The sequence below is a fragment of the Triticum urartu genome, chromosome 1A (assembly GCF_056163025.1).
Source record: "Triticum urartu cultivar PI428250 chromosome 1A, HENAU_Tu73, whole genome shotgun sequence".
In the NCBI taxonomy this organism is placed as follows: Eukaryota; Viridiplantae; Streptophyta; class Magnoliopsida; order Poales; family Poaceae; genus Triticum; species Triticum urartu.
In genome coordinates, this window is record NC_141873.1 from 531,941,079 (window position 1) to 531,965,279 (window position 24,201).

General features: G+C 49.3%; 6 protein-coding genes across 32 annotated transcripts; 4 read left to right on the forward strand and 2 right to left on the reverse strand.

The window, feature by feature from the left end:
- Positions 1-911: 911 nt before the first annotated feature.
- Positions 912-5,554, reverse strand: LOC125526030 (uncharacterized). 26 transcript variants are annotated; one of them, XR_015609027.1, is made up of 6 exons: positions 4,983-5,554; positions 2,969-3,237; positions 2,134-2,178; positions 1,849-1,920; positions 1,544-1,645; positions 912-1,367 (listed from the first exon to the last, which is right to left on the reverse strand). XR_015609027.1 is itself a non-coding variant. In XM_048691106.2 (4 exons), the coding sequence occupies exons 1-4, from the start codon at positions 5,529-5,531 to the stop codon at positions 1,184-1,186; spliced, it is 1,017 nt and encodes a 338-aa protein (XP_048547063.2). In that variant the 5' UTR covers positions 5,532-5,554; the 3' UTR covers positions 912-1,183. The 26 variants fall into 26 exon arrangements, 4 of the variants coding, with proteins under 4 accessions (XP_048547063.2, XP_087385124.1, XP_048547062.2 ...); XR_015609025.1 differs by having other exon boundaries at positions 912-1,372; XR_015609029.1 differs by having other exon boundaries at positions 1,544-1,612; positions 1,845-1,920.
- Positions 5,555-7,224: 1,670 nt separating this feature from the next.
- On the forward strand, positions 7,225-9,429 carry LOC147992288 (uncharacterized). Its single transcript, XM_087538992.1, has one exon. It carries the CDS (start codon positions 7,225-7,227, stop codon positions 9,427-9,429), a length of 2,205 nt encoding a protein of 734 aa, XP_087395118.1.
- On the forward strand, positions 9,429-13,111 carry LOC147992289 (uncharacterized). The gene is made up of 3 exons (XM_087538993.1): positions 9,429-10,540; positions 10,679-10,868; positions 12,992-13,111. The coding sequence occupies exons 1-3, from the start codon at positions 9,429-9,431 to the stop codon at positions 13,109-13,111; spliced, it is 1,422 nt and encodes a 473-aa protein (XP_087395119.1).
- A 3,125-nt stretch (positions 13,112-16,236) lies between these two features.
- Positions 16,237-17,397, forward strand: LOC125537693 (xylanase inhibitor protein 1-like). The gene has a single exon (XM_048701023.2). The coding sequence runs from the start codon at positions 16,301-16,303 to the stop codon at positions 17,189-17,191; it is 891 nt and encodes a 296-aa protein (XP_048556980.1). The 5' UTR covers positions 16,237-16,300; the 3' UTR covers positions 17,192-17,397.
- Positions 17,398-18,294: 897 nt separating this feature from the next.
- On the forward strand, positions 18,295-20,234 carry LOC147992290 (uncharacterized). Of its 2 annotated transcripts, XM_087540148.1 has the most exons (4): positions 18,295-18,436; positions 18,510-18,557; positions 19,069-19,193; positions 19,843-20,234. In XM_087540148.1, exons 1-4 carry the CDS (start codon positions 18,332-18,334, stop codon positions 20,033-20,035), a joined length of 471 nt encoding a protein of 156 aa, XP_087396274.1. In that variant the 5' UTR covers positions 18,295-18,331; the 3' UTR covers positions 20,036-20,234. The 2 variants fall into 2 exon arrangements, 1 of the variants encoding a protein (XP_087396274.1); XR_015615243.1 differs by lacking the exons at positions 18,295-18,436; positions 18,510-18,557; positions 19,069-19,193 and adding an exon at positions 19,637-19,699 and having other exon boundaries at positions 19,843-19,977.
- A 1,565-nt stretch (positions 20,235-21,799) lies between these two features.
- Positions 21,800-24,022, reverse strand: LOC125526148 (uncharacterized). Its single transcript, XM_087529038.1, has 4 exons — positions 22,694-24,022; positions 22,440-22,601; positions 22,239-22,370; positions 21,800-22,168 (listed from the first exon to the last, which is right to left on the reverse strand). The coding sequence occupies exons 1-4, from the start codon at positions 23,947-23,949 to the stop codon at positions 22,036-22,038; spliced, it is 1,683 nt and encodes a 560-aa protein (XP_087385164.1). The 5' UTR covers positions 23,950-24,022; the 3' UTR covers positions 21,800-22,035.
- Between the last annotated feature and the right edge of the window lie 179 nt (positions 24,023-24,201).

The window sequence follows — 24,201 nt, forward strand, 5'->3', positions numbered from 1 at the left end:
TCGGATTGACGCAAATGATACGGCGTTGGAAAGCTAAGGAAAATGTGCAACTTTTGCGTATAGAAAGTTTTTTCTAATTCTTTACGGTTTAAATATGAATTCAAATACGGTTAAAATTGGTTTTGAACGCGGTTTTTTTAAAAGTTTGTCGAAATGGGGCAAATAATATACCGTTGGATAGCTATCGAAAATGCAAAGCTTAGTCATGTTGAACGTTTTCTCTACTTCAAAACCGTTTTAAAGTAATTTTGAATAAGGTGAAACCCATTGTGTTTTTTTTTCATGTCTAAAAAACAGAGTACTCGTACTAATCTATGTCTATGTTTGTACTGAAATATTTTTCACAGAGCAGTTTTGAATGGTTCCGAAAAAAGAATACTTTGAACAGATGTCTTTATGATTTTGTACTTGCTCCCATCTTTTAAGAGTAATTTTGAAATACGGTGAGACTCATCGTGCTGTTTTTAAGAGTAATTGTGAACTTGCGGTGTTTTTGTAATGCCAATATTGAGGAGAGCAAGGCGAGGACAACGATAGAACAAAGCTGAGTGTGGTGATCGTGGAAGCACTACAGGGCTGAGCCAGAACGGTGGTTGATGGCAAGGCGACACGACACGACACGACATGCGGTGGAGAGGCATGGTGACTGGTGGGCGGCGCACTGACATGACACTTGAGATGCGCCTGCTGGACTGACCTCCTTGTCCTATCTGGACGGATCAGTTGCAGAACTTGGATGTTTTCTTGGACGTCAATGTCACATAATACCAAAACCTAACCATCTTTTATTTTCCAAACTGATCGTTGTTTTTAATTCGTACTGATCAATATTTTTGATTCAAACCATTTTCTTATTCTTGCATGCACATCAAGCTGTCATGTACTATACCTTCTTTGAAGTAGCAATCGTCTCATCATATATAGAAATTTTTTTCACATAAATAATACATGTACATGAATAACATATACACAACACCGACCGCAAATTTTCATACATGAATGACATATACACCACACCGACTGCACATTTTCTTGCTATTAGAAGCCTCTTCAGATTTAATGGTTTGTACTGGGCATAACAAATTAACCAAAAACCGAATTACGAAGGTCAAAGTTCTTGAATTACAGACCAAAAAACAAGCAAAGAAAGGATAGATAGAGGATTGACAGGGTCTAAGAGAGATCAATTGCAATACTCTTTCACTCCATTTTTCACTCGGTAATAGCATGACTGAATAAGTAGTTCAAAACTGGAGCAGTTTTTTCTTTTAGTATCGTTGGGCATGAGCTCCTTGAGGAAGCTTGCGTGGTGGTCCTGCAATTGTGTCGGAGCCGCCTCCAGGTCAGCCCGCAACAGGGTAACTTCTCTGCACTACAATAAATCAAAAGTAGTAAATGCACACATTTTGGACATACAAGCATAATGGAAATTTGCAGAAATAACATGGTGTATCCAGATACAAAGTACTGATGCTTTGGGAATTTTCGAACAGAGAAAAGAATTGCAGGCTCAAGCGTCAAGAGCAGAAGAGCATGGGCTCACCGGGGAAGGAGGTAGACAAACGACAGTGGTTGGCCCAGCCCCCGGCTCACCGACATGCTTAAGTTTGGGCTGGATTCATCAAAGATGTCAAGCTTATAAGCACTGCAAGAACAACCAAGATTGAGAGAATACACTGAGCACCATGTCTAATTCTCAAGTTAGTGGTTGGTCCAATAATATTACGAGGTCAGTGCTTCCATAGAAGTAACGAGATGCAAGCTTAGTTCTTAGGTTACAAATTTGTAAATACTAGTACTGCTACCAGCATTTACAAATACTGGTGAACTTGAACTACGCACACCTACTCAACTGCTCCATGCCACCGTCCCGCTGCTCATCAATACACTTGCCGCCTGCTCGTTGTCGTTGGACGTACCCTGCACACACAATAGCCACCAATTAGCATGTACAAGTTCATGTACAGTAACATTACAAATTCGCAACGAAACATAAAAGGTTATGTACTTTGAAATAATTCATTTTACTTTCCAAATACTTCATTTGTTTCGAAATATGAACTTCTATATTTATTTCCTTAGAACTTATTATGATTTCCCTCCGAACTACAAAAACATGATTGGTTTACTTACCCACAAAATACTTGAAGTATGTCAAATGAAAAAACATCCCCAGGCCTGGAAGTGAGAAAACACATTACACTCATCGAGGTAGATATCATTCTGTGCGTACCTTGCCAGAGACCACATAGGATTCCAAGATTCTGGATGGACTTTAGCAAAGTGAAATGAGACCTTTTTCTAACCTGAGAACTACAGAACATTAGCTTGATTTTTTAACCACAGCAAATAAACTCTTAACTACTTCTGGCAAGTATAATTGAACTGATGTGTCCTTTTTCTAGTTACTGAATTGCTAACCACTCCAAATAAACTCTTAACTAAGGCAAGTTTTTTTTGAACTGACCTTTTCCCATGTTTTTTTTGGTGTGTGTCTTTTCCCAAATCTTTTCCGACCCTCTTCTCTGAACTTCTATATTTATTTTTCATGAACTTTTTAAGTTACCCTAGTTGAACTTCTAGCGTTTTCTTTCTTTTACTAATTTTGATTTGTCCAATATCATCTCCGTCTGGTAGTTTCCCATCCATCTCACTATCTTCGAACTTTTGGCAATCTGGAACCTAAACTCTCTGTGAAAACACATGCTCCAGTGTAATCTGAGACGCCAACTCAATCAAAACAATCAGTACTACTCACATCTATTAACAACGGCTTGAGATGCTCATGTATAGGCTAGTGCAAGCTACTAGTACTAGGCATCCAGCGTGGTTGGAACAAACAAGATGAAACAAGTGATTTAACGGAGCAGCACTACATGCATGAATAGGAACATCACTATGTACCTGGAGACCGGCCACAACAGCAAGCGACACATGGACTGAAAGCTCAAGTTGGACTGAAACTTACTCGATAACTAAAACTCCCAGGGTGGGGTGGGATCCAGGGTGCTGCTGGCAATGAACGGCCTGGGGTGGTGGCATTGAACGGCCTGGAGTGGTGGCTGTGAACGGCCAGAGTGCTCCGGCGGCAGAGCCCCACCAGGAGATGGCGATGCAAGAAGGAGGTCGGGAAGCAGTGGTGCCAGTGGTCGGGGTCGTCCAATGCTCATGGCACAACAGTACAGGAAGTTGATTCATCACCCATCCACAGTTTTTTCCTTTTTGGAATCCATTGAACTGGAAAAAGCTACAATGTGAGCTGAAAGTATGAAAACAACATAACGTTGACGTCCAGTGCAGGGCGGCTACTTGCTCATGTACTATTTTTTTGTTTCTGTTTTTCAATGAACTTATAGGGTTATACATTTTGAACTTATAGATATTTTTTGTTGAAAGTATGAAAACAACATAACACTGACGTCCTCAGCCAAAGAACACATCCATTAAAGAAACGCTCCAGTCACCGAACATAGAATAGCACATCCAGTTCAAGATTGACTATTGATGCATGCCTTAATAAGCAAGAGCACCAGTACAACATTAGCATAATAGTAGGTAAAATAATAGTACGAAGTTAGCCATCGATGCAAGCTTTTGACAAAGAAACTCGATAGGCACTGTGATTTTGGATGGGCAATGGCGGCGGCACATCTCTAGCGGCCAGCGGCATGCGTTTGTGAACAGGAGAAGCCTATGAACTTTTCCGCTTTCTCAACTCTGAACTTTTTGTATTCTTGCACTTGATCCTCCCCAATATTATTCTAAACTTTTTTAGTGGCTTTTGTTGGTGAGCCCTTCTGTTTCCCTAAACCTTCACAAGGTTTCTTCTCAGTATAAAGAAAACAAGAAATAAAAGTGTTATGTTCACATATGCATTAGAACAAACACCTAGCAAGCATCATTTTTGCAGACCAGGTAAACATGACTTTTGCTTCTTTTTGCAAAAGGAGAAATTTTATGCAAGAGTAGTGTCACTAGTACATATATGTAGGAATAAACTCACTTTTTAAGAGCGCTACCTACTAGCATATGTGTGTGTGTGATTTAATCATTCAATGACGATGGACAACATCCTGAATGCCTGATATTGTTGTTTATGCGACAGAAGTCCATCTTTAACAAATGTGAGTTGCTTGGGGGTTGATACACGGTGCATAATTCTTTTTTCTTATGTAGTGTGATTTCCATTTTGTCGCTAACACTAGCCGGGTTTGTATAAGTAATTCCATGTGTTGTTATGCAAGGGGAAAGACATAATCTTCATAGATCATTTTTTGTTTGGAGGAAATGGAAGCATGATTAACTAATATTTTGACTTTTCTTAGCACAGTAAATATATTGGAACTAAGACAATTTAACTAGATGAACTGAGACAATTTTAACTAGTTGAAATGATACAGTCAAACTGATAATTAGCACATCTAGGTATATATACAGGCAAACGGAGATGGTGCAAAAATAAAATGCAAAAATGGAGAAATGTCTAGATGTAAACTGTTGCAGGCCCCAAAATCCGACCAGGGGCAGCAAAATTAACCTTTCATGATACAGACTAGATTATGCTTCACCCACGTGAATGGTGATATAAGACAAAGAACTAAAGACCTCCTACATACGCACTCCTCCTTAAACTGCACTGGGCTAAATAAAACACCAATTCTCCCCCTGCCGAGATCACTAATCGCCCTCGAAAGTCAGCAAGCAGCAGCATCGAGACAAGCCTTGAAAGCAAGCAGCCTCTCGCCAGCCAGACCGATAGCGGAATTTCGACAACAGACAAGAAAGAAATCCTAAGCGGCATAGCAGACGACCGAATTGGGCGGACTGGGTGCGGTGCACGTACTTGAGGAATGGAAGGGAAGTCGGGAGCAGGGGTGAATGGCCGAGGGTGACATTGGTGAACTGCCCGGGGTAGTGGCGGTGAACCGTTTGTGCTGGATGTTGTCCTCCTCGGGGCAGAAGGGGCTAAGGAGGAGGCCAACCTGTAAGCACGGGAAGGAGGCGATGCAGTAGCGCCACTGCGTCCGCGGCGCCGTCGAGGTGAGCACCGAGCCATAGAGCGATGAAATGAGGCGCACCGCCGTCGACAGTGCGCGGCGGCAGGGGAAGGGAGGCGCGCGGCGGCCGGGGAAGGGAGGCCCACGACGGCCGGGAGGTGGGAGGCGCGCGGCGGCCGGGGAAGGGAGGCGCGCGGCGGCCGGGAGGTGGGAGGCGGGGTGGAAGATGGGGTCCTGACTTGCGGTGCCCACCGGCGAACTGACGGACTGACGAACTCGGCATAGTCGGAGGGGCGGCCGCGCTCGGGGTCCAGCGGGGGCGGCTCGTCGCCGGAGATGGGACGCGAAGGGCCCCCGGCGCGCTGGGCAGGGGGCTAGCGACGGCGGCGCGTGGAAGATGGCGGTGGGGGAGGGCCTGGTGGCGCGCTGGGGAAGAGGGCCAGCGGGGGTGGAGGGGCCAGCGCTGGACGCATGGGGCGGCGGCGGATGGAAGCAGGGGGGCGGCGGTGGATCGGGGCTCGGGATGTGGTGCATGGTGTGTGGGCTGAATTCTTCGCGCGTGCGTATACAGGGACCGATGGTAACAGAATAATATTCTGTTATTACTAACAGAATAGTCCAGCCCTGTATATATTCTAAATTGGACGAAAAGTGACACATAAAGTTTTGAATTTATACAAATTTTGTGACACGGTCTTGATGTCACAATGAGGTTAGATGCCACATGCCACATGAGTCTGACAACTGGACTCACTATGGGGAAAATGGTCAACTGTGGTAACAATAGAACAATAATACATAACCAGGAGTAAACTGTGGAATATAGATGTGCAATGAGGCTACAATGCGGAATTTACCCTCAAATTCAGATTGTTGAGCTCGTATTTTGAGTTGACAAGTCAATTGATGGCCTAGGAGGTGTCAGTTTGTAGAAATTTAGAGCCAAGTCACCGGCTTCTCCTTGCTGACAAACAACTTTTAAAATGGAAGATCGCTAAACTATGAAGGGTGCATACGCGGGGTGGGGGGGGGGGGGGGGTAAGAGCATTTCCAATGGCTGCCTTATCTTAGGGTTTCATTTTAAGCTTGGAGTAAAATTTAAGGCATCAAAAAGTGTTTTTTTGACATGGCAAAGTGTCGTCTCCAACAGCTGCCCTGTAATAGGGTAGCCGCACGGTTAATAGAGGGAGTACTAAAGAAACAGGGTGCGAAACCAGTCTCGGCTAGTGTATGTCCGCGGATGGTTAGGAGGGGAGGCGACTCGGGGGGCGATTCGGGGGAGGGATTCCGCGGGCGACGTTGCTAGCGGCCCCGCGGCGGAGGCAGATGGCTGGACGGTGGTGCGCCTTGCCCAGGGGTGCGCGCGGCGGAACGCGCCGGCGGGGGCGTGGCTCCTCGCCCCGCCCCTCTCCGGCAGCAGGTTCTGGGCTCTGGAGGGGGTCGACTCCGACGACGAGACGACGAGGTAAGTAGCAAGGTAAGTGATGGTGGTGGTGGTTCGCCGAGGCCCCGGGCGGGGTGCTCGGTGGGTGACTTTGTCGCCCGTGCGGAGGAGCTTGGGGGCTCCTTCGTGGCCGGACGCCGGCGTGCCTTCGCTCCTGGTGGGCATGGAGGTCGCTGCCTGGCGCCGCGGATCTGGCGTCCGCCGCGGGGGGTGGATGCGGGCCCTGAGGGTCGTTCGTGCACTCTGGCGGCGGTGGGCCGCTGCGAGGTGGCGCCGGTGGGGCCTCCTCTGGCCTTGGCGAGTTCGTCGGAGCTGACAGGGGTCGGCGGCGGCGATGGCGTGGCCGCCCGGGTCGGGGAACCACGGATCGTGGCTAGGGTTTCCGGGGAGAGGACGGACGGGCCCGTTTCCCCGCTGGGCCAGGAGGTGTGGCCCAGCCTTCCAGGAATTGGGCCGGGGGGGGCATTGGCGGCTTAGCCCGCTTCTTCGAGTGGGGGGTGCAGGGGCTCCCCCCCCCCCCCCCCCCCCGTGCTTGGGCATGTCCAACCTGGCCCGACGACCTGTCGCGAGCCTGCGCAGCGGCCCGGGCCCAACGTGGAGGTGGCCGCGCGGGCGCCCGCTCCTATTAATAGGTGGCTGTGGGTGCCAAAAGGAACCCTAGATCTGACGCTAGGGTTTCCTGCCTCCCACTCTCAGGTGCGGCGTTTCGGGCACCTTGCTCGTCGCCTTATCCGCTCTGCCCCTCCCCCACCTCTCTCTTGCTCGTTCGTCGCTGTGGTGAAGATGGGCTCCCGTCGCAGCGACAAGCCTCCCATGTCACCCCCGATTCCGGCGGCGGATCGACAGCGCGAGCAAGAGCTTCGGGCGAAGGCACTCTCCAAGGCGTCGGCGAAGGCCGTGGAAGACGGGGGCTGGGGGCCGCCGCCTCCATGGTGGATTGCGGAGCAGGAGCGGAAGCATCAAGAGGAGCGCGAGCGCAAAAAGAAGAAGAAGGAGGAATACCGGCGCCGGGGGCTGGAGCAGAAGAAAGAGCTCAAGAGGAAGGAGTCTCAGCCCCTTCCGGGCAACGAGCGGAGCGGAGACCCGTTGGCCAAGAAGCAGAAGCACAAGGGGGGCACGGCGCCGCTGCAGCTGGTGGCTGGGCCGGTGGCTTCGAAGGGCTCGGCTGACGCCCCGATCCCAGTGGAGGAGGCCGACGGGCCGGAGTGCTTCAAGTGCGGCAGGATGGGGCACTACCAAAACACGTGCCAATACAAGCCCCTATGCGTCGTCTGCCACGAGGAAGGGCACGCGTCGGCATACTGCCCCACGCGGGGTCGGCCCCTGATGCTGCAGATCATGGGCAATGCCATTCCGGGCGAGGGCTTCTTTTGCCTCCCTTTCGTGGAGACGGAGGGCGAGGAGGTCCGAGCCCCGTTGGTGGCGGACGCGGCGATCATCTCGGCGGCGCCGGGCACGCTGTCGATCCCCATCTTGGAGGCGGAGCTCCCTCACCTCTTCGAAGGGGAGTGGGATTGGCAGGTGTCGGCCATCGACGTCGACCAGTTCTCGGTTGTCTTCCCCAACAAGGCCATGCTACGGATGGCGACCCGCAGCGGAAAGCTCTACCTCTCCCTCAACGACATCATGGCGGACATCAAGGAACAGTGCCAGGAGGAACCCAAGGCCGAGATTATGCCGGATGTGTGGGTCAAGTTGTGGGGTTTGCCACCCAAGCACCGCCGTGTGGACCGCCTTATGGCCGGGACGGTGATGATTGGGCGGCCCATGGAGGTGGATCCAGCGTCGCTGCCGGGGCTCGGCCCGGTACGGATGCGCTTCGCGTGTCGCGCGCCGGCCAAGCTCAAGGGCTACGTTCAAGTTTGGTTCAACAGCGAGGGGTTCACCATTCGCCTGGAGGCCGAGGAGGGCGAGTTGCAGGGCACGGCTCCCCCTCCCCCGCCACCAGCCAACGTGGACAAGGGTCCGAACGACAAGGACAGGGACCTCGACACGAGCATGGGGGATGACTCCATCGACACCGCCACTTGGGACAAGCTTGGGCTCAAGGACAAGGACTCCCAGGACGCGCCGCCGGCGGCGGGCGCGGCGATGGACCAGGAGGAACGGCAGGTGGTGGTGGGCAGCAACGAGTTGGGCTTCAACCAGTACGGCTCCAACTTGTCCTGCGCTTCGGAGGGCCGCTCGATGCTCATCTCCCCGGTGGCTACGATGGTGGATGAGCCTCGGGCTACCGCGGAGCGCTCTCCCAAGGCGCCGTCAGGCCTCGGGGTCGGTGGGACGCGGCTCCACAAGAAGCCGGCGGGCCGCAAGACTCCCTTCGTGGCGCCGGCGAGCCCACCATCGGGCTGTGGGAGCACGCTTGCCCCGCAGCGGCCGGTGGTGGTGGCGCTGGCCTCTCCAGGGGGTCCGGTGGGTGGTTCTCCGTCGGTCATCTCCCCTCCCGCTTCTGATGCGCTTCGAGTGGAGGTGGCAAAGGTGGCGCCCATTTCTACGGCCAAGTGCTCCAAGGCAGTGGTGACGTCCACGGCGACGCAGGAGCGGGCGAGCTCCCGCCCGAAGGGTGCCAAGGGCAACCTGCCTGCCCTCCAACGCGCCCAACTCCTGCAGGCCCAGAAGAACCTGGAAACTGAAGGTAATCCCGTGCCCCGCTTTACGATCTTCGACGATTATTCTGATGAGTGCTTGGGGGGTATCTTAGCGGATAGTGGTGTTCGGATGTCTGACGAGGGGGAAGCGTGCGAAGTTCTTTCTCTTATCCGTGCTAAGGAGATCGTGCAGGCCGCGCTCGCCCAGGCAGCGTTGGCCCATGTTGCGCCAGTCGCAGAAGAAGCAGGGGCTTCTCTGGTGACTGTTGCGCGGCCCGATCAGGAGGACAGAGCAGCAGGGGCTGCGTCGTCCCCCTCCAATCGTCGTCTTGCCAAGACACGGCGCGTGGCCAAAGCGGTGACCGCTCGCGGTATCCGCCTCCGCAATCGCATTATCTAATGCGTTACATATTTTGGAATATCCGGGGCTTCGGCCATGCTGGGAGGCGGACCCAGCTAAAAGAGTTCATTCGAAACGAGGAGATCGACGTAGTTGGCCTGCAGGAAACCATCAAGACCGATTTCAATCATCGGGACCTGCTAACTGTTGACCCGCTGGAGCGTTTTGTTTGGCATTGGGTGCCGGCGGTCGGGCACTCGGGAGGCATGTTGCTAGGCATCAACCTAGTTTGCCTGGAGGTGGTGGCATGGGATGCTGGCCGCTTCTTTCTGTCGGCCCACGTGCGCCACCGTGCAACTCTCCGCGAGTGGGAGGTGATTGTGGTTTACGGCCTGGCCGATCACTCGCGCTCGCTCGAGTTCTTGGGAGAACTCCAGGCAAAGGTTGCGTCTTTGGGCACGCGAAACCTTCCTCTGCTTGTGGGAGGGGATTTCAACTTAATCCGTTCGGGAGCGGATAAAAACAATGGTATTATTAATTGGACAAGGGTGTCCATGTTTAATAGTGCAATTGCAGCTATGGCCCTTAGGGAAGTGGCTCGCGTGGGGGCACGCTATACCTGGACCAACAAACAACTTACACCGGTGCGGTCGGTTTTGGACAGGGTTTTTATGTCCCCGGAGTGGGAGGCGCTGTTTCCTCTTTGCTCCTTGCACGCTGAAACGAGGATAGGGTCGGACCACGTCCCCCTCATTCTCTCCTTGGGGGAGGAAAGGCTAAAACGCAGTCCTCGTTTCTTCTTTGAAACCGCGTGGTTAGAGTCTCCGGACTTCGAGCAAATCTTCCTATCGAATTGGGAGAATTGCGTCGCCCGGATCAGGCGCGTACGCGGGCCGATGGAGTTCTGGATTGCTGCAGGCGCGGGCCTGCGTGCGGCCCTTAAAGGGTGGGGGGCTAACCAGGGGCGTGACGATAAGTTGCTTTGCTCGCGTTTGACTGCTGACCTTGCTCAGATGGATGCTGTGGCGGACGTGCAGACCTTCTTGGAGCAAGAATGGGCTCAGCGCTACGCGCTTGAGGCCCAGGTTGAGTCCCTCCTCCGGGCTGAGGAGGAGTACTGGCGTAGACGTGGAGGAATCAAGTGGACGCTCAAGGGTGACGCGAATACCAAGTATTTTCACGCCTATGCAAATTGCCGTCGTCGCAAATGTGCAATCCTGCGCTTGCAATCTGAGCAGGGGCTCATTTTGCGGCAACAGGATATCGTACGGCACATTTACGATTTTTACATCCATCTCATGGGTTCCAGGGAGGAATCCCGTGCCCAGCTTAGGGCGGACGTGTGGGACCCTGCGTTGCGGGTCACGGATGCGGAAAATGAGGGCCTGGGCCTGGCCTTCACCCCGGAAGAGATTGACAAGGCGATGCTGGGCATGAAGTCGGACACCGCTCCCGGGCCGGATGGGTGGCCGGTGGCGATGTTCAAACGGTTCTGGCAAGTGCTCAAAGGGCCTATTTTTGACGTTTGCAATGGTTTTATGTGGGGAACGGTAGATATCTCTCGCCTAAACTTTGGGGTTCTCTCTCTGATCCCCAAAGTTCCGGGCGCGGATCAAATTAGGCTCTTTCGTCCTATTGCGTTGATTAATGTTCCGTTTAAAATTTGTGCGAAAGCTTGCTCGACCCGCCTGACTCCGGCAGCTCGCCGTATTATTAGTAGGAACCAACCGGCCTTTATTCGGGGGCGCAACATCTTGGAAGGGCCGCTGGCCTTAAATGAGATTGTGCACTCCCTTAAACGTGCTCGTCAGCCCGCAATCCTACTGAAACTGGACTTCGAAAAGGCTTACGACCGCGTGAACTGGGAGTTTCTCCGACAGGTTCTCCTGGACCGGGGATTCTCGTCGGTTTGGGTTCACCGTATGATGCAATTGGTCTCTGGAGGCCAAACGGCGATTGCGGTGAACGGAGAAGTAGGGAACTTCTTTCGCAACAAGCGTGGGCTGCGGCAAGGGGAACCAGCCTCGCCGTTGCTGTTTAATTTTGTGGCCGATGCCTTGGGCCCCATGCTAGACAAAGCCCGTATGGCTGACCACATCAGGGGAGTGGTGGGCAACCTGATCCCGGGGGGGGGGGGGTGTCTCACCTGCAATACGCGGACGACACACTCCTGCTTTTCGAGCCCGACACTCACAGTATTGCAACGGTCAAAGCCATTCTGCTGTGTTTCGAACTCATGTCGGGGCTAAAAATCAACTTTCACAAATGTGAAGTAATGTCCATAGGGATGGACATGGCTGAGAGCCAGCGGGTTGCCAACTTGCTCAATTGCAAACTTGGCCAATTTCCGTTCACATACCTCGGCCTCCCGATCGCGGCGAAGAAGTGTTCGATCGCTGATTGGGAACCTCTCACCTCCAAGGTAGCGGATAGGGTGTGTCCGTGGAGAGGGAGATTTATGTCTTCAGGGGCTAGACTTATCTTAACCAACTCCAGCCTCTCATCCTTACCTATGTTTGCCATGGGTTTGTTCATGCTGGCGGACGGGGTACACATTAAGTTGGATACCCCGCGGTCCCGCTTCTTTTGGGAAGGAGCGGGTCCTAAACGGAAATACCATATGGTTAAATGGCAGGCCGTTTGCAGACCAAAAGCCCAGGGGGGGCTTGGGGTCATCAACTCCAAGCTGATGAACATTGCACTCATGTGCAAATGGATCTGGAAGATGTCTCAGGGTGAGACTGGCCTCTGGATCGACCTTCTCCGTGCGAAATACTTCCCGAATGGGAGTTTCTTTGAGGCGGCCCCTCGTGGGTCCCCCTTCTGGAACTCCATTCAAGCCCTTAAACCCTTCTTCGCCAGGGGTGCGAAGTTCGGGGTTAACAACGGACGCTCCACGCGGTTTTGGCTTGACCTTTGGATTGGCCAACAACCCCTTTGGTCCGAATTTCGCCAACTCTACTCCATTGCTGTTGAGCCCAACCAATTGGTTGCTTCGGCCCTTAGCTCATCTCCACCCTACATCAATTTTCGGAGAGAACTAACGGGGCCGGAGATGGCGGAGTGGGATCGCCTTCGGGCGCTGATTGCGGATGTTCCCCTGTCTGACTCCGGGGACACGGTCTCTTGGAGGCTTTCTTGCTCTGGCAAATTTTCTATCAAGTCCTTATACAGAGAGCTTACCCGCGGCCAGGTTCCTTCGGCTGCCATGGGGCTATGGAAGGCTAAAATCCCTCTAAAGATCAAAGTCTTTTTATGGCAACTTTGCCAAGACCGCCTTCCTACCTCGATCAACCTTGCCAAGCGCAATGGCCCCGCCTCTGGCCCTTGCGCTTTGTGTGGGGTGCCGGAAGATGCGGATCACGCCTTCTTCCGGTGCCCTCTGTCGCGTTTCGCTTGGAGTGCGGTTCGCGACGCCGCGGGGGTGGATTGGGACCCCCGCTCCCGTGCCGCGCTGGTGTCTTCCTTGTCTTCGCTTCATGGCTCGTCGCGACGGGTCATGTGGACGTGTGCGGCGGCCATATTATGGGCTATCTGGCATATTCGCAACAAGCTTACCATTGAGGGTGTTTTTCCCTCGCACCCTGCTGACGTTATCTTCAAATGCATCGTGTTCTTGCAGCAATGGACATCGCTGGGAAGGCAACAGGACTCTGATCTTCATCGTCATGCGATTAACCGCCTCCGCTCTGTCTACGCCGAGTCCCGCGCCCCGTCGTCCGCGTCGTCTGCTGGCTCATAGGGATGGGCAGCCCCTTTTGGTTCTACTTTCAGCCGAGCCTGCGTGCTCGTTTCGCTAGGCCGGTCGCGTCCTGTATCGTACTTATTTCCGTCTCCGGTTTAGTTGTGCTCTCCTGGACTTTCTTTTGGTCTGTTGCATAGTGTGGGTTATGTGGTTGTGCTACGCTGCCTATGTTGAGGGCTTTATTAATTTAAAGCCGGATGCCCCTGGCATCTTTGTTCTAAAAAAAATAGGGTAGCCGCACGACAGCCGCATGTATATTTTCATTACAATTCATACATATTGCACATATATGAAATATCAAACGCATCTCAAATGAGTCCAAAACAAACTACAAACCACATCATAAGTTGTTCATCAAGCTCAACAACAAAGTTTACCATACAATACAAAAAAGTTCAGCACACAAATGCAACAAACATAGTGATAAAACTAGTCCCGTTGTCGCCCATGCCATGCCTGCCACTCCTCCACGAAATCCCTTTGAAGATCTTTGTGCGGATCGGCACCTGTCATCGTAGACCTCAAGAAAGCGACGCAGTCGGTCTTGCCTCTGACTCGGCTGTACCGATCATCCCATGAAATCATAGACATTGTACTCAAAATCTTGTCCACGCTCGTTCTCAATGATCATATTGTGCAGGTTGTGGTGATGTACCAAAGAATATCCTTGATCCCAAAACCTAACCGGTCCTCGCATAATAGCAAATTGGATTATGAAATCCCAAAAGCCCTTTCCACATCTTTCCTAGCAGCCGGTTGAGCATTATAAAAGTAAATTATTTCTTACCTTGAGAGTTTTGAAATGGCTTGATGAAAGTAGCACTTCGGATAGATCTCATCCATAAGGTAATACCCAACGTTGTATGTACGACCATTTTTTGGAGGTTCACCGGCGGTAGTTCCCGACTAGCTAACTTTGTGTAAGAGGTGATCAGTGCAACACGTTGAATCACTGCAAGATCTAGGCATCCCAAAACAGACATGCCAAATTTATGTCTCCTGGTCGGCCACGGCCTCAAGAATGATGGTGTCATCCTTGTTGCTTCCTTTGAACTATCCATGCCATGTTACAGGGCAATTCTTCCACTTTCAGTACGTGCAATCTTATTGATTGTTGGTGCATGCAATCTTGTTGACTGTTGTAGTACCTGACCAGTTGATGAGGGTGTCGTAAAAAATCAGCTCATTTAAAACCTTCTGTTGTGTCATGCGAAAAAGCCGCCTCCGATGCGTGCCACCTTGACTACTCTAGAATCGGATCATTGCTGGCCTCACTGTGATAGAAACAAGCTTGTGTATATTGTGGTCCTAAACCTCAGAAGGAGGAAGATTCAGGTTTTTGATTCACTTTTCCACTATATAGTACATAAAGAAGTAAATACGTCATGAGAATTTTAACAACTTTCATTAAAACACAAGATTTAACATCATACCTAAGTATTAATCGTAAGCAACTTCTCATCCCATAAACTTACAGATACGTGGGGTGGAAGCACATTTAAGAGCATCTATGCGAATCAATAGACCACAAAGCAATGCATGGAAAGACATTAACTTGACCCAATGGCCAGTAAAGCTTGTTCCCGTTTCAAAACAAGATGACATGCCAGTCAACAAGATTAGCTTTTCTTTTTGTTTTTATTGTTAATACGTGAAATCTTGCTAACAGAATAAAATATTGCAGTTCTTCTTGTGCACTCTACATGGTGAAGAACATCGAATTATTTATGAGAGAATAATTGGCAATACCATATGACCAAGTACGTAAAGTAGCACCTATGTTTCTGTCAATTTTTTAAAACTACAGAACGATACTAACATATCCTCCCACGAAGGCCTACATCGACAAATTCAGAAGAAAGCTACCTGTTGTGCTTGTAGATTCACCGTAAACAAATTGAAATACAAGAAAAGGTTCAAGATATACCATGCTAGCCTATCGAATGCAGTTGCGGATGAATATGATGAATATGCAAACGGTTAGTCCAGCGGTGGTTGATTCTTACATATGGAGTGTACACTTGGCTATAAAGCGATAGAGTAGGGTGTGGTTGGGTTTTAGTCCCAAAGAAGGTTTCCTAGCAATGTTCTTAGTCCATTGCAGATTACTCAAGTTGTAAAACGTCAATAATATTGGTTCCAATACATTGCTTCAAATAAATTCGGTATGTATGGGATGGGAGCACTAAAAATCTATATTTTCTTTTTACAACCATGTCACAGTTGTTTCAAGATTAGGAAAGTGAAACTCAAATCTAAATTGTACTAATAGTTTAGTTTCGTCGGTATCTGGACAAGATTCAGACCAATCACACAATGCACGAGCAAACGTAGAAGAAGTCCTTAATGGATTATGATTGGTTTGTTTCTACAATTTTCTGTCGCTAATTGCAAATATCGTGCCAGATTGAGTAGGACCAGACATGTTTCAACAAAATTTACTCTCACATATACAAGAGAAAATAAGTATAAGCACGAGCATACCTTCGCAACAAAAATTAAAATACTTTATGAGTGAACACTCAATCCCAGCTATTCCAGAGTTATGAAGATCAGATCAATTTTGTCTCAAGAAAGAAGGGTTCAAATAATCAAGATCAAGCGTGATGTAAATGTAGCTAGTCATACTGGCTCAAATGGCACGCACACAACATGAGATTGCGAGCGTCGTTGCCGCTGATTGTAATCACGTCACCTAATTAATGGAATCCTGCGAACCAACCCCTGATTGAAATGGTTAGGTGGACAGTGGTATCCCCAATCCACCAGAGTTCAAATCCTGGTGCTCGCATTTATCCTGGATTTATTTCAGAAATTCCGGCGATACGCTTTCAGTGGAAGGAGACGTCTCCTCGACTATGAGGCGCTTATGGTGACTTTGTAAAATCTCAAGATGATATGCCGACTCAGTCTCTTAGAGGTGCTCATAAAGATAGGGTGTGTGTGTGTGTGCGCTCCCGCGCGCGCGGCACATAGTATAGGATCCAGCCTAACTAATCCAGCTGAGAATTCAACAACTTACTCGTGGCAGTACCGTGTCAACTGTAGCCTTCTTCAATTCCATTCCACGTCTAGCAACTCAATCTCCACAAGGTCAACAATTCACCTATATATATCAGACACAAATCGAGGTAGTTATTCACAGCAGCAGGCAATACAAGCAAGAGAACTCATATCCATCCGCCAATGGCGCTCACACGCCGTCGGCCAGCCTCCCTCCTACTCCTCCTTATCGCCGCAACCCTCCTCGCGGGGCGCCCGGCCGCGGCCACGGGAAAGACCGGCAACATCGTGGTGTTCTGGGGCCGGAACAAGGACGAGGGGTCCCTCCGGGAGGCCTGCGACACCGGCACCTACACCATCGCCGTCATCTCCTTCCTGGACGTCTTCGGCCGCGGCAAGTACCACCTCGACCTCTCCGGCCACGACGTCTCCGCCGTCGGCGCCGACATCAAGTACTGCCACTCCAAGAAGTTCCTCGTCTTCCTCTCCATCGGGGGCTTCGGCGGCCACTACTCCCTGCCGACCGCCCAGTCGGCGGCCGACGTGGCCGACTACCTCTGGAACGCCTACATGCTCGGCACCCGCGAGGGCGTCCACCGCCCGTTCGGCGACGCCTACGTGGACGGCATCGACTTCTTCCTCGACGGCGGCGGGCGGCCTGGCCCGGACCCCTACGACGAGCTGGCCAGGCGGCTATGGGACTACAACAAGCCGTACCGCGGCAGGGTGCCGGTGCAGCTGACGGCGACGTCGTCGTGCGGGGACAGGCGCGTGGGGCGGGCGCTCGCCACGGGGCTCTTCACCCGCATCTTCGTCAGGTTCTTCGACTACCCCCAGTGCGCCGCTAACTGGCAGCAGGAGTGGGACAGGTGGACGGCGGAGCAGCCGGGCGCGCAAATCTACTTCGGCCTGCCGGCTTCGGAGAAGACGGTCGGCTACGTCCACCCCCTGGACCTTTACTACGATATCATCCCGGTGGTGCAGAAGGCGGCCAACTACGGCGGCATCATGGTCTGGGATCGCTACGAGGACAAGCGCACCGGCTTCAGCAGCTTCGTCATCAATTGGGCTTGAGCCTCTCTCACTCGCGTCAGCGTTACCGTGTGAATTGCATGTGTTTGCTACTTTGCTTGTCTTTTTTTTTTCTAGTAGTCAGTTCGTGATGGTGTGTTTGCTATTATCAGTGTGCAGTTGTGCTCGAAATGGTGTGCCATGTGCTTGTAAGAATAACGTGAGACCTGTGTAGTAGGTCTCGATTAATAAGTACGGTTGACACGGCACATGGCACACCATTTAAACCACAAATTTAAACTGCAAAAGCGTCTTATACTAATGTAAAGAGATGAGTAGCATATACAGTATACTACTACTAGCTACAGTAGTAATTAATCGAGTAGTACTTATCTATCCAATCACTTTATTTATAACTGTTCCAAATGAATTCGCCGCGGGGCTTTTCAACTGCATCTTCGTCAGGTTCTACGACGCCCCCACTGCGCCTCACACTTGAAGCAGGAGTGGGACAGGTGGACCGCGGCGCAACCGAGCACGCAGATCTACCTCGACCTGCCGGCTTCGGAGCGGAAGGTTGGCTACGTGCACCCCAAGCAAGAACCTCCATGTTGTTATCCCGGTGGTGCAGAAGGCGGCTAACTACGGCGGGGTCGTGATCTGGGAGCGCTATGAGGACAAGCGGACCGGCGACAGCACCTACACCATCCAATGGGCTTGAGGGTTGAGACTCCTACGTACTGGTGCAGTATGCAATCACCGTATGAATTTGCTTATCTTGCAGTAATTAGCTAGTAGTAACAGGCAGAGAATACTATCTGTATGCAGTTGTCTGAGTTGTGAATTAAGGACAGTATAACCGCATCTAAAGCGAGTCCTCTCAGCACTGCACGTTTCTGGCCGTCCGTTTACGTGATCTGCACATTTTTGGCCGTCGGATCTCCTGCTAAAACGATCTGTCTCGCATCTGGCAAACCTGGGCTAGCTGTTCTGTGGGCTGCTGCTCCGCAGGCCGAAATGAAGCCCTCTGGTTAACTGGGCCGATTAGGCGATTTGGGAGTTTCCAGCCCACTTAACTAACCGAGCATGTACGGTCCAGAGCGACGGATCGGCCTGCACCTGATACAAAAAGGACCTGATAGGAGTGACAGGTTCAAAAAAAAAGGATCTGATCGGTGACAGAGGGGGATCGAGACGCTCGCGATGCGGCCGGTGCGGGCGCTGCGAGGGGATCCAATCGATGCGCGCGCGATCGATCTTCCTTGGGGATCCGCCCGACGCGCGCGAGGGGATCCCATGGCGCACGATGTGGGTGACGCCTCATCTGATGGAAACTGCTCCGCTGACACTCTAAAGATGCAATCACACTTCAGTTTTGGAGCGCGCATTCATGGCGGCTGCCGATCCTTCCCGATGCCGAGGAGTACAGGTACGTGTATATATTCCTCCTTTCCTGTCACTCTTCGCCCACCCTTTCCACTCCAGCTGCACAACATCTTTCAGCAAGCCGAGGCAGGCCACGGCGACTGATCCCCGCTGAGTGCACGGCCTTCTCAGTCGCGGGGCATGCGGGTGAGGCAGGCCGTGACACTTGGATTTCGTGGGAGAACCGAAGCAGCCCTATGGCTGTTCGGTGAAGCCGACGACTGAATCTCATCTGCCAGGTTGAAAGAGGCGATGAATCATCAGTTCTTGGAAGTGTTAACGACAACTGATGTGCGCTGCCGTTCACCTGCATCGTTTAGTGGAGATATACATTGTTATTTTCCTGGCCTGCAGCTGCTTGACTTCATGCGCCTGAATATGTAACTTTCCGTCCTTCTCTGACTATAGCAGCTATGGTTCACGGTTGTATTGCCCACTATCTTTATTTTTCTCTTTCCCCTACAATTCCCTTTCCACTCAGCAATTCTTTTCTGCTAATGTCTTTCTAAACTCAGTTTGTACAGGGGTTTGTCAATCCTGGATCTGCTCAACTATTTGATTCAGACAGATCATGGAGGCTGGTTCTCATATTTTGCTTGGTGAATTCTTCAATGCACAATTTGCCATGGCTGCTGATCAGGTAATTAGTTCACTCGCAGGACTGACACACCTCATCTCTTCATGCAAATATAATCCAACATAGTCTATTTCGTCATGCGCTTCGTCCAAATGCTAACTGAACTTCAACATAAACCAGTTGCTTGTTTTGTTGTCTAAAGTTATTTTAGACTTAGAACATTTTGCTGTTTAGAGGCAGCTTTTCTGTAAAAAGTTGACGTGCTGCTATAATACTAAACATGTCACAAATTGTCAAGAGATAGATCTGATTGAGTTAACAAGTTTATCATGATGTGATATATGTATTGTGATACATGATGCTTGATTCGTCAATGTCATTTCATATTCTGAGGAAGTCTCATTCTTTGAGGGAGAACCTGATTGATGGTGAACCTAGGGACTTGGAAGTTTGCTTTGCCCATTGGTTGAGATTTAATGTATGAATAAGACTTACTTATTTTACAACAGCACATGACCACTTCTCAAGAGAAGGCAAACTACCTACATGCAACAATTATAATCTCACTGGTATGGCTGTCTCTTTTATTTAATTTAAATAATTGGCATTACTAGCATATTTACCAATTTGTAAAACAGAATAATCATTTCTTTAATTGTTCATCTTTTTATTAACTGTTAGTATATATGTAATGCTCACTCTGCTTTTGCAGGCCCCTTGAGTCATTCCAGTCCTACAATGTTCAAAAAATATGTGTAAACAAATTGATGGCTAAAGTAGACCTGAAGGTCAAGGAAGCTATCCTTATATATTTAGAATCCCATCTATGCATACATATGTACCGGACCATCTACGATATTCATAATCTGTGTCCTAAGACAACAAGCTATACCATGATTATCTAAGCTTGCATTGTGTTGCATGTCCTTTTTTCAAATGGATGTTCTTACGTATTTGCCCCTTGTTATACAAGCTGCACACAGAAAGTATGTATTTATTATTTGATATGTTCACTTAGTATGTGAAATTCATATTTCATATACTTATCTACTGCTAAAAGACAACTACTGCTACAATAGCACAATAATTTTCCGCTCTTCCATGTGGATGATGGCTATCTATGTAACTAAATCTTTACTACTAGTTGTGCATGATTATACTATGTCTGTTCTTCTAATAGCCTAATGTCATTCCCTTTGATACACCACTGCCACCATGGATGGACAACGTCCATTATTTGATGACTATAAAACTAGCAATGGTGTATTAACCTAAAAATCACTTTAATAAACAAAATAGATGGATTAACAACAAATGTATATTCCACTTAAAGTCAATTTAACTTCAAAATAAATGTATCCACACACTAAGTTCAATCTCTAATATTTGCCATCAAAATAGACGGGCGCGGCAACGCGCGCCATCAATAATCTAGTGAAAGAATAAAAGGAGAGAGAGTGATCGCTTGGGAGGGAGGCCGTGCCCCCGAGGAGACCCAACGGTCGGAATCCTCACACGGTCGACCGGCGTGGCTATAAAAAACTTTTCCTAAAGAACCTACAACCCGAGAGCAGGAAGGAAAACAACTTCATCTCGGATCGGATCGTAGCCGGCCCGGTGGCCTCGCGCGGATATAAAATTGGTCCGAGGTTGGGTTCAACGTACAACGGAGACGCATGACGCACAAACTAAATCGACCGAGCGGGATCGTAAAGTCGAACTAGCAAGCATCACCTCGGCACCTCCATCGATCGACCGAGTCAATGGCGCTCCCTGCGCTGCGGGCTGGTCTCAGCCTGGGGAGGAGCTACGCCACGAGGGTCGCCAGCCAAGGCGGCGGCGCCCGGCGGTGCATCTCCTCCGGCGCCGACCGCGAGATCAACACGAGTCACAGCGCTTCGTCTTGGCGCGATTTGTGCCAAAATAGCCGGGCGATTTGATTATTTGCCACCGTTTACTTTGGTCTTTGATATTTTGCCACATATTACATTGAAATTGATCAGGTGCCACTCCTTAAGTTTGCATTTTGTTCTTTTGCCACTTGTGTACACAAAAATAATCTTTGCAAAGGAGAAACAACTTAAGTGCACAAAACAGAGGACACTTTTGCCCTTTTACCTGTTTGACTAAATCACACAGTCTGAACTCTAGCTGTTGCTCACTCCTGACACACAACGCCACCGCTGCCGTCGGCCTGCTGCTCCCCGGAGGCCCCTGCTGCCCCGCCACCACCTCTCCCTCTTGCTCCCCTTGCATCTCCTCGTCTCTCCCAGCTGCTCACGGCGAGCTGCTCTTGTCAGCCGTCGCTGCTCCCATTCTGAACGTGCTGCTGCTACTGCTCGAAGGACTAGTTCGTGCTGCTCCTCTTCATTGTCTCTTCTGATGCAAGCATTGGCAGATGGTCAAACAAGCTGATCTCAAACTTGAAATGCATGGAAACGTTGAGCCTTTGATCCAAATAAGTTCAAATTTTCCCAGAATAGTCACACATATGTGGTTGTTTTTTTTGAAATTATTTCAATTTTTTCTGGGTTGTTAAAAAAAGTTCAAAATTTGGGCATCATTTTGGCCTAATTTGGACAGCATTTTGGTTGTTTTTTCTAACTTCTCACACAATTTATGCACATATGATCCAAAATATAACATCTTTTCAGATAAACATATGCATGTACCAGCACACAATTTGAACACAATACATTTCACATGTCCATACATCATCCATTTTCATACATCATCTAACATAAGGCTGTGATATTGCACAAATTAGTAGGGGCTGCCAAGTCTGGCATATTACAACCAAAAACATAAGGCAATAATTGGTGCCATGTTGCACACAAAGTAATGCGTGCCAAGTCTAACATATTACAACCAAAAGCATAGAGAACATAGAAGATGATGCACAACACTAGATCTTCCTTCTCTTCAGGGTCAACTTCCTAGCTTTCGAGGTTGAGGCCATGTCATATGCCATCGTGGTGTCCTTCACAGTTGGGGTAGGTTGCTGCCATGCCTCATCAGCCAATGCCATAGCCAACATCCTGCATGTGTTGAGAAATATAAGATTAGGAAGGAAAAATTAACATTACAAAGAACAGTTGATGTGTTTACCTTCTAGTCACGGGATTGGGAATGCCTTGAAGATTCGGTGGCATAGTGATCATGTGCCTATTGGGAGTCACAACAACTTCAAGTTGTGGTGCTGCATGTGTTGCCTCATCAGCCAACGCCGTAGCCAACATCCTGCTTGTGTTGAGAAATGTAAGAATTGCAAGGAAAATTAAACATTACTATAGAATGTGGGTATGTTACCTTCTTGTCACTGGATTGGGACTGCCTTGAAGACTAAGTGGCATAGTGATCATGTCCCTATTGGGAGTCACAACAACTTCAAGTTGTGGGGCTGCCACTTCAGGTTCCGGTGCCGAGGCATCATCATCAGCTGGATACCTTGTTGCTCTCTTCTTTCTTTTCCTACACGTAAACAAGTTAGTACACAGTAAAATAAGTGATGAAGTAAACATTGATCATTACAAGTGATGATTACATTGATCATTTACATGTACCTTGGCTTTGGTCCATTCAACGGACACGTGGACTGCCTATGGCCTAAAATGTGGCATCTTTTGCATCTATTCTTGCTGCCTAGCTGTTTTGGCTCTTTCTTCTTTTTAGGACCACCATCTCCACCTTCGAGGAAGCTCTTGTACCTGTTCTTTCTAGGCCTTCCAACCCCTCTTTTCTTGTCTAATGGAGCCTCCATGTCAAATGGAAATTGTACATGTGGCCACTGAGACCTATCTGTCAATGGCTCAATCTCTCCAGCATATGTTGCCCGAAACTTCTCCAGAGAGAAATAGTCATGCACATAATCCTCCCATCTGGGGTTCCTTCTATCTAGCAAGAAAGCAAGTGCATACTCACAAGGCTTCCCTGTGTGCTGCCACTCCAAGCACGTGCACTCGCTTTGGTCAGTTTTCACAACATGTCGCAAGTTGTATTTACTTGTGTCCCTCACCTCACAACTTGCAACTCCAGATTTCCCAACTTTCAAATGTTTAAGTCCCCTTGTCCTATTATGAATTTGTTGGATGATGGCTGGAATAATTTTTCCTTTCAGTTTCATTCCAATCTTTCTCCTTTTCTCATGAAGTTTCATGACTAGCTCTCTAAGAGTGTCAGCTAGCTCATCAGGTGGCAAATCTTTGTAATCTTTAATCCAACCATTAAAAGACTCGGCAAGGTTATTGTTGATGTAATCACATTTAATGGAGGGGTCAAACATGCATCTCATCCATTTTAAGTTGTGGTATCTTGAGAGATATTCATGCACATCAGGTGCTTCTGCTAGGATTTTATTCATGTGGTAGTTAAAAACTTGTGGCCTATATGCCCTAGCAGCTGGCCACATTCTGCCAAACACATCTCCTTGGAACTTTTTAGAGAAGTTAGCCATGAGATGCCTAAAACACTCCCTTTGATCTGCATGAGGGAATATTTTTTGGACTGCATTCTCTAAACCTTTACATGCATCTGTGCATATAGCTAGAGGGGAAACAGGACTTAATGCCTTGTTGAGTTGTGACATGAACCATGTCCAATTTTCATCGGTTTCACCATCAATGAATGCAAATGCTACAAGATACATCCAATTATGCCCATCTAATGTTGTACAAGCGGCTAAGTGACCTCTCCATTTACCGGTGAGTGCAGTTGAGTCTATACTAAGATATGGTCTACAACCAGCTTTAAAGCCATCAATGCAAGGTTTAAGAGCCATAAAGAATCGGTTAAAGCGAACTATACCGTTAACCATCTTCATATCCACCTCTACAATGCTTCCTGGGGATCTCTTCTCAACTTCCGCTTTGAAGTTAAACAAATATTGAAAACTTTGCCTCATGCTACCATAAATCTCTTTTTGTGCTATATCTTTGCCTTTCCACACCGTATGATACTCAATTGTAGTGCCATATGTATCTCCTGGCCTATCCCCATTTTGATATGTTCTATCCCCATTTTGATATGTTCTGCCACAGCTTCATTGAAGCTAACCCATGACATACCAGAAATG

Coding starts and splice junctions, on each gene's coding strand:
- LOC125526030 (XM_048691105.2), bottom strand. CDS start 5,531: ATGCACCACATCCCGAGCCCCGATCCACCGCCGCCCCCCTGCTTCCAT. Junction 1,646..1,844: donor GGCATGGAGCAGTTGAGTAG/GTGTGCGTAGTT, acceptor TTGTTCTTGCAG/TGCTTATAAGCTTGACATCT. Junction 1,368..1,543: donor TTTGTCTACCTCCTTCCCCG/GTGAGCCCATGC, acceptor ATTGTAGTGCAG/AGAAGTTACCCTGTTGCGGG.
- LOC125537693 (XM_048701023.2), top strand. CDS start 16,301: ATGGCGCTCACACGCCGTCGGCCAGCCTCCCTCCTACTCCTCCTTATC.
- LOC147992289 (XM_087538993.1), top strand. CDS start 9,429: ATGCGTTACATATTTTGGAATATCCGGGGCTTCGGCCATGCTGGGAGG. Junction 10,541..10,678: donor AAGGGTGACGCGAATACCAA/GTATTTTCACGC, acceptor CATGGGTTCCAG/GGAGGAATCCCGTGCCCAGC. Junction 10,869..12,991: donor TGTTCAAACGGTTCTGGCAA/GTGCTCAAAGGG, acceptor GTGTTCTTGCAG/CAATGGACATCGCTGGGAAG.
- LOC147992288 (XM_087538992.1), top strand. CDS start 7,225: ATGGGCTCCCGTCGCAGCGACAAGCCTCCCATGTCACCCCCGATTCCG.
- LOC147992290 (XM_087540148.1), top strand. CDS start 18,332: ATGCGGCCGGTGCGGGCGCTGCGAGGGGATCCAATCGATGCGCGCGCG. Junction 18,437..18,509: donor GGGATCCCATGGCGCACGAT/GTGGGTGACGCC, acceptor TCAGTTTTGGAG/CGCGCATTCATGGCGGCTGC. Junction 19,194..19,842: donor TTGCCATGGCTGCTGATCAG/GTAATTAGTTCA, acceptor CTGCTTTTGCAG/GCCCCTTGAGTCATTCCAGT.
- LOC125526148 (XM_087529038.1), bottom strand. CDS start 23,949: ATGAAGATGGTTAACGGTATAGTTCGCTTTAACCGATTCTTTATGGCT. Junction 22,371..22,439: donor CCCAATCCAGTGACAAGAAG/GTAACATACCCA, acceptor CAACACAAGCAG/GATGTTGGCTACGGCGTTGG. Junction 22,169..22,238: donor CCCAATCCCGTGACTAGAAG/GTAAACACATCA, acceptor CAACACATGCAG/GATGTTGGCTATGGCATTGG.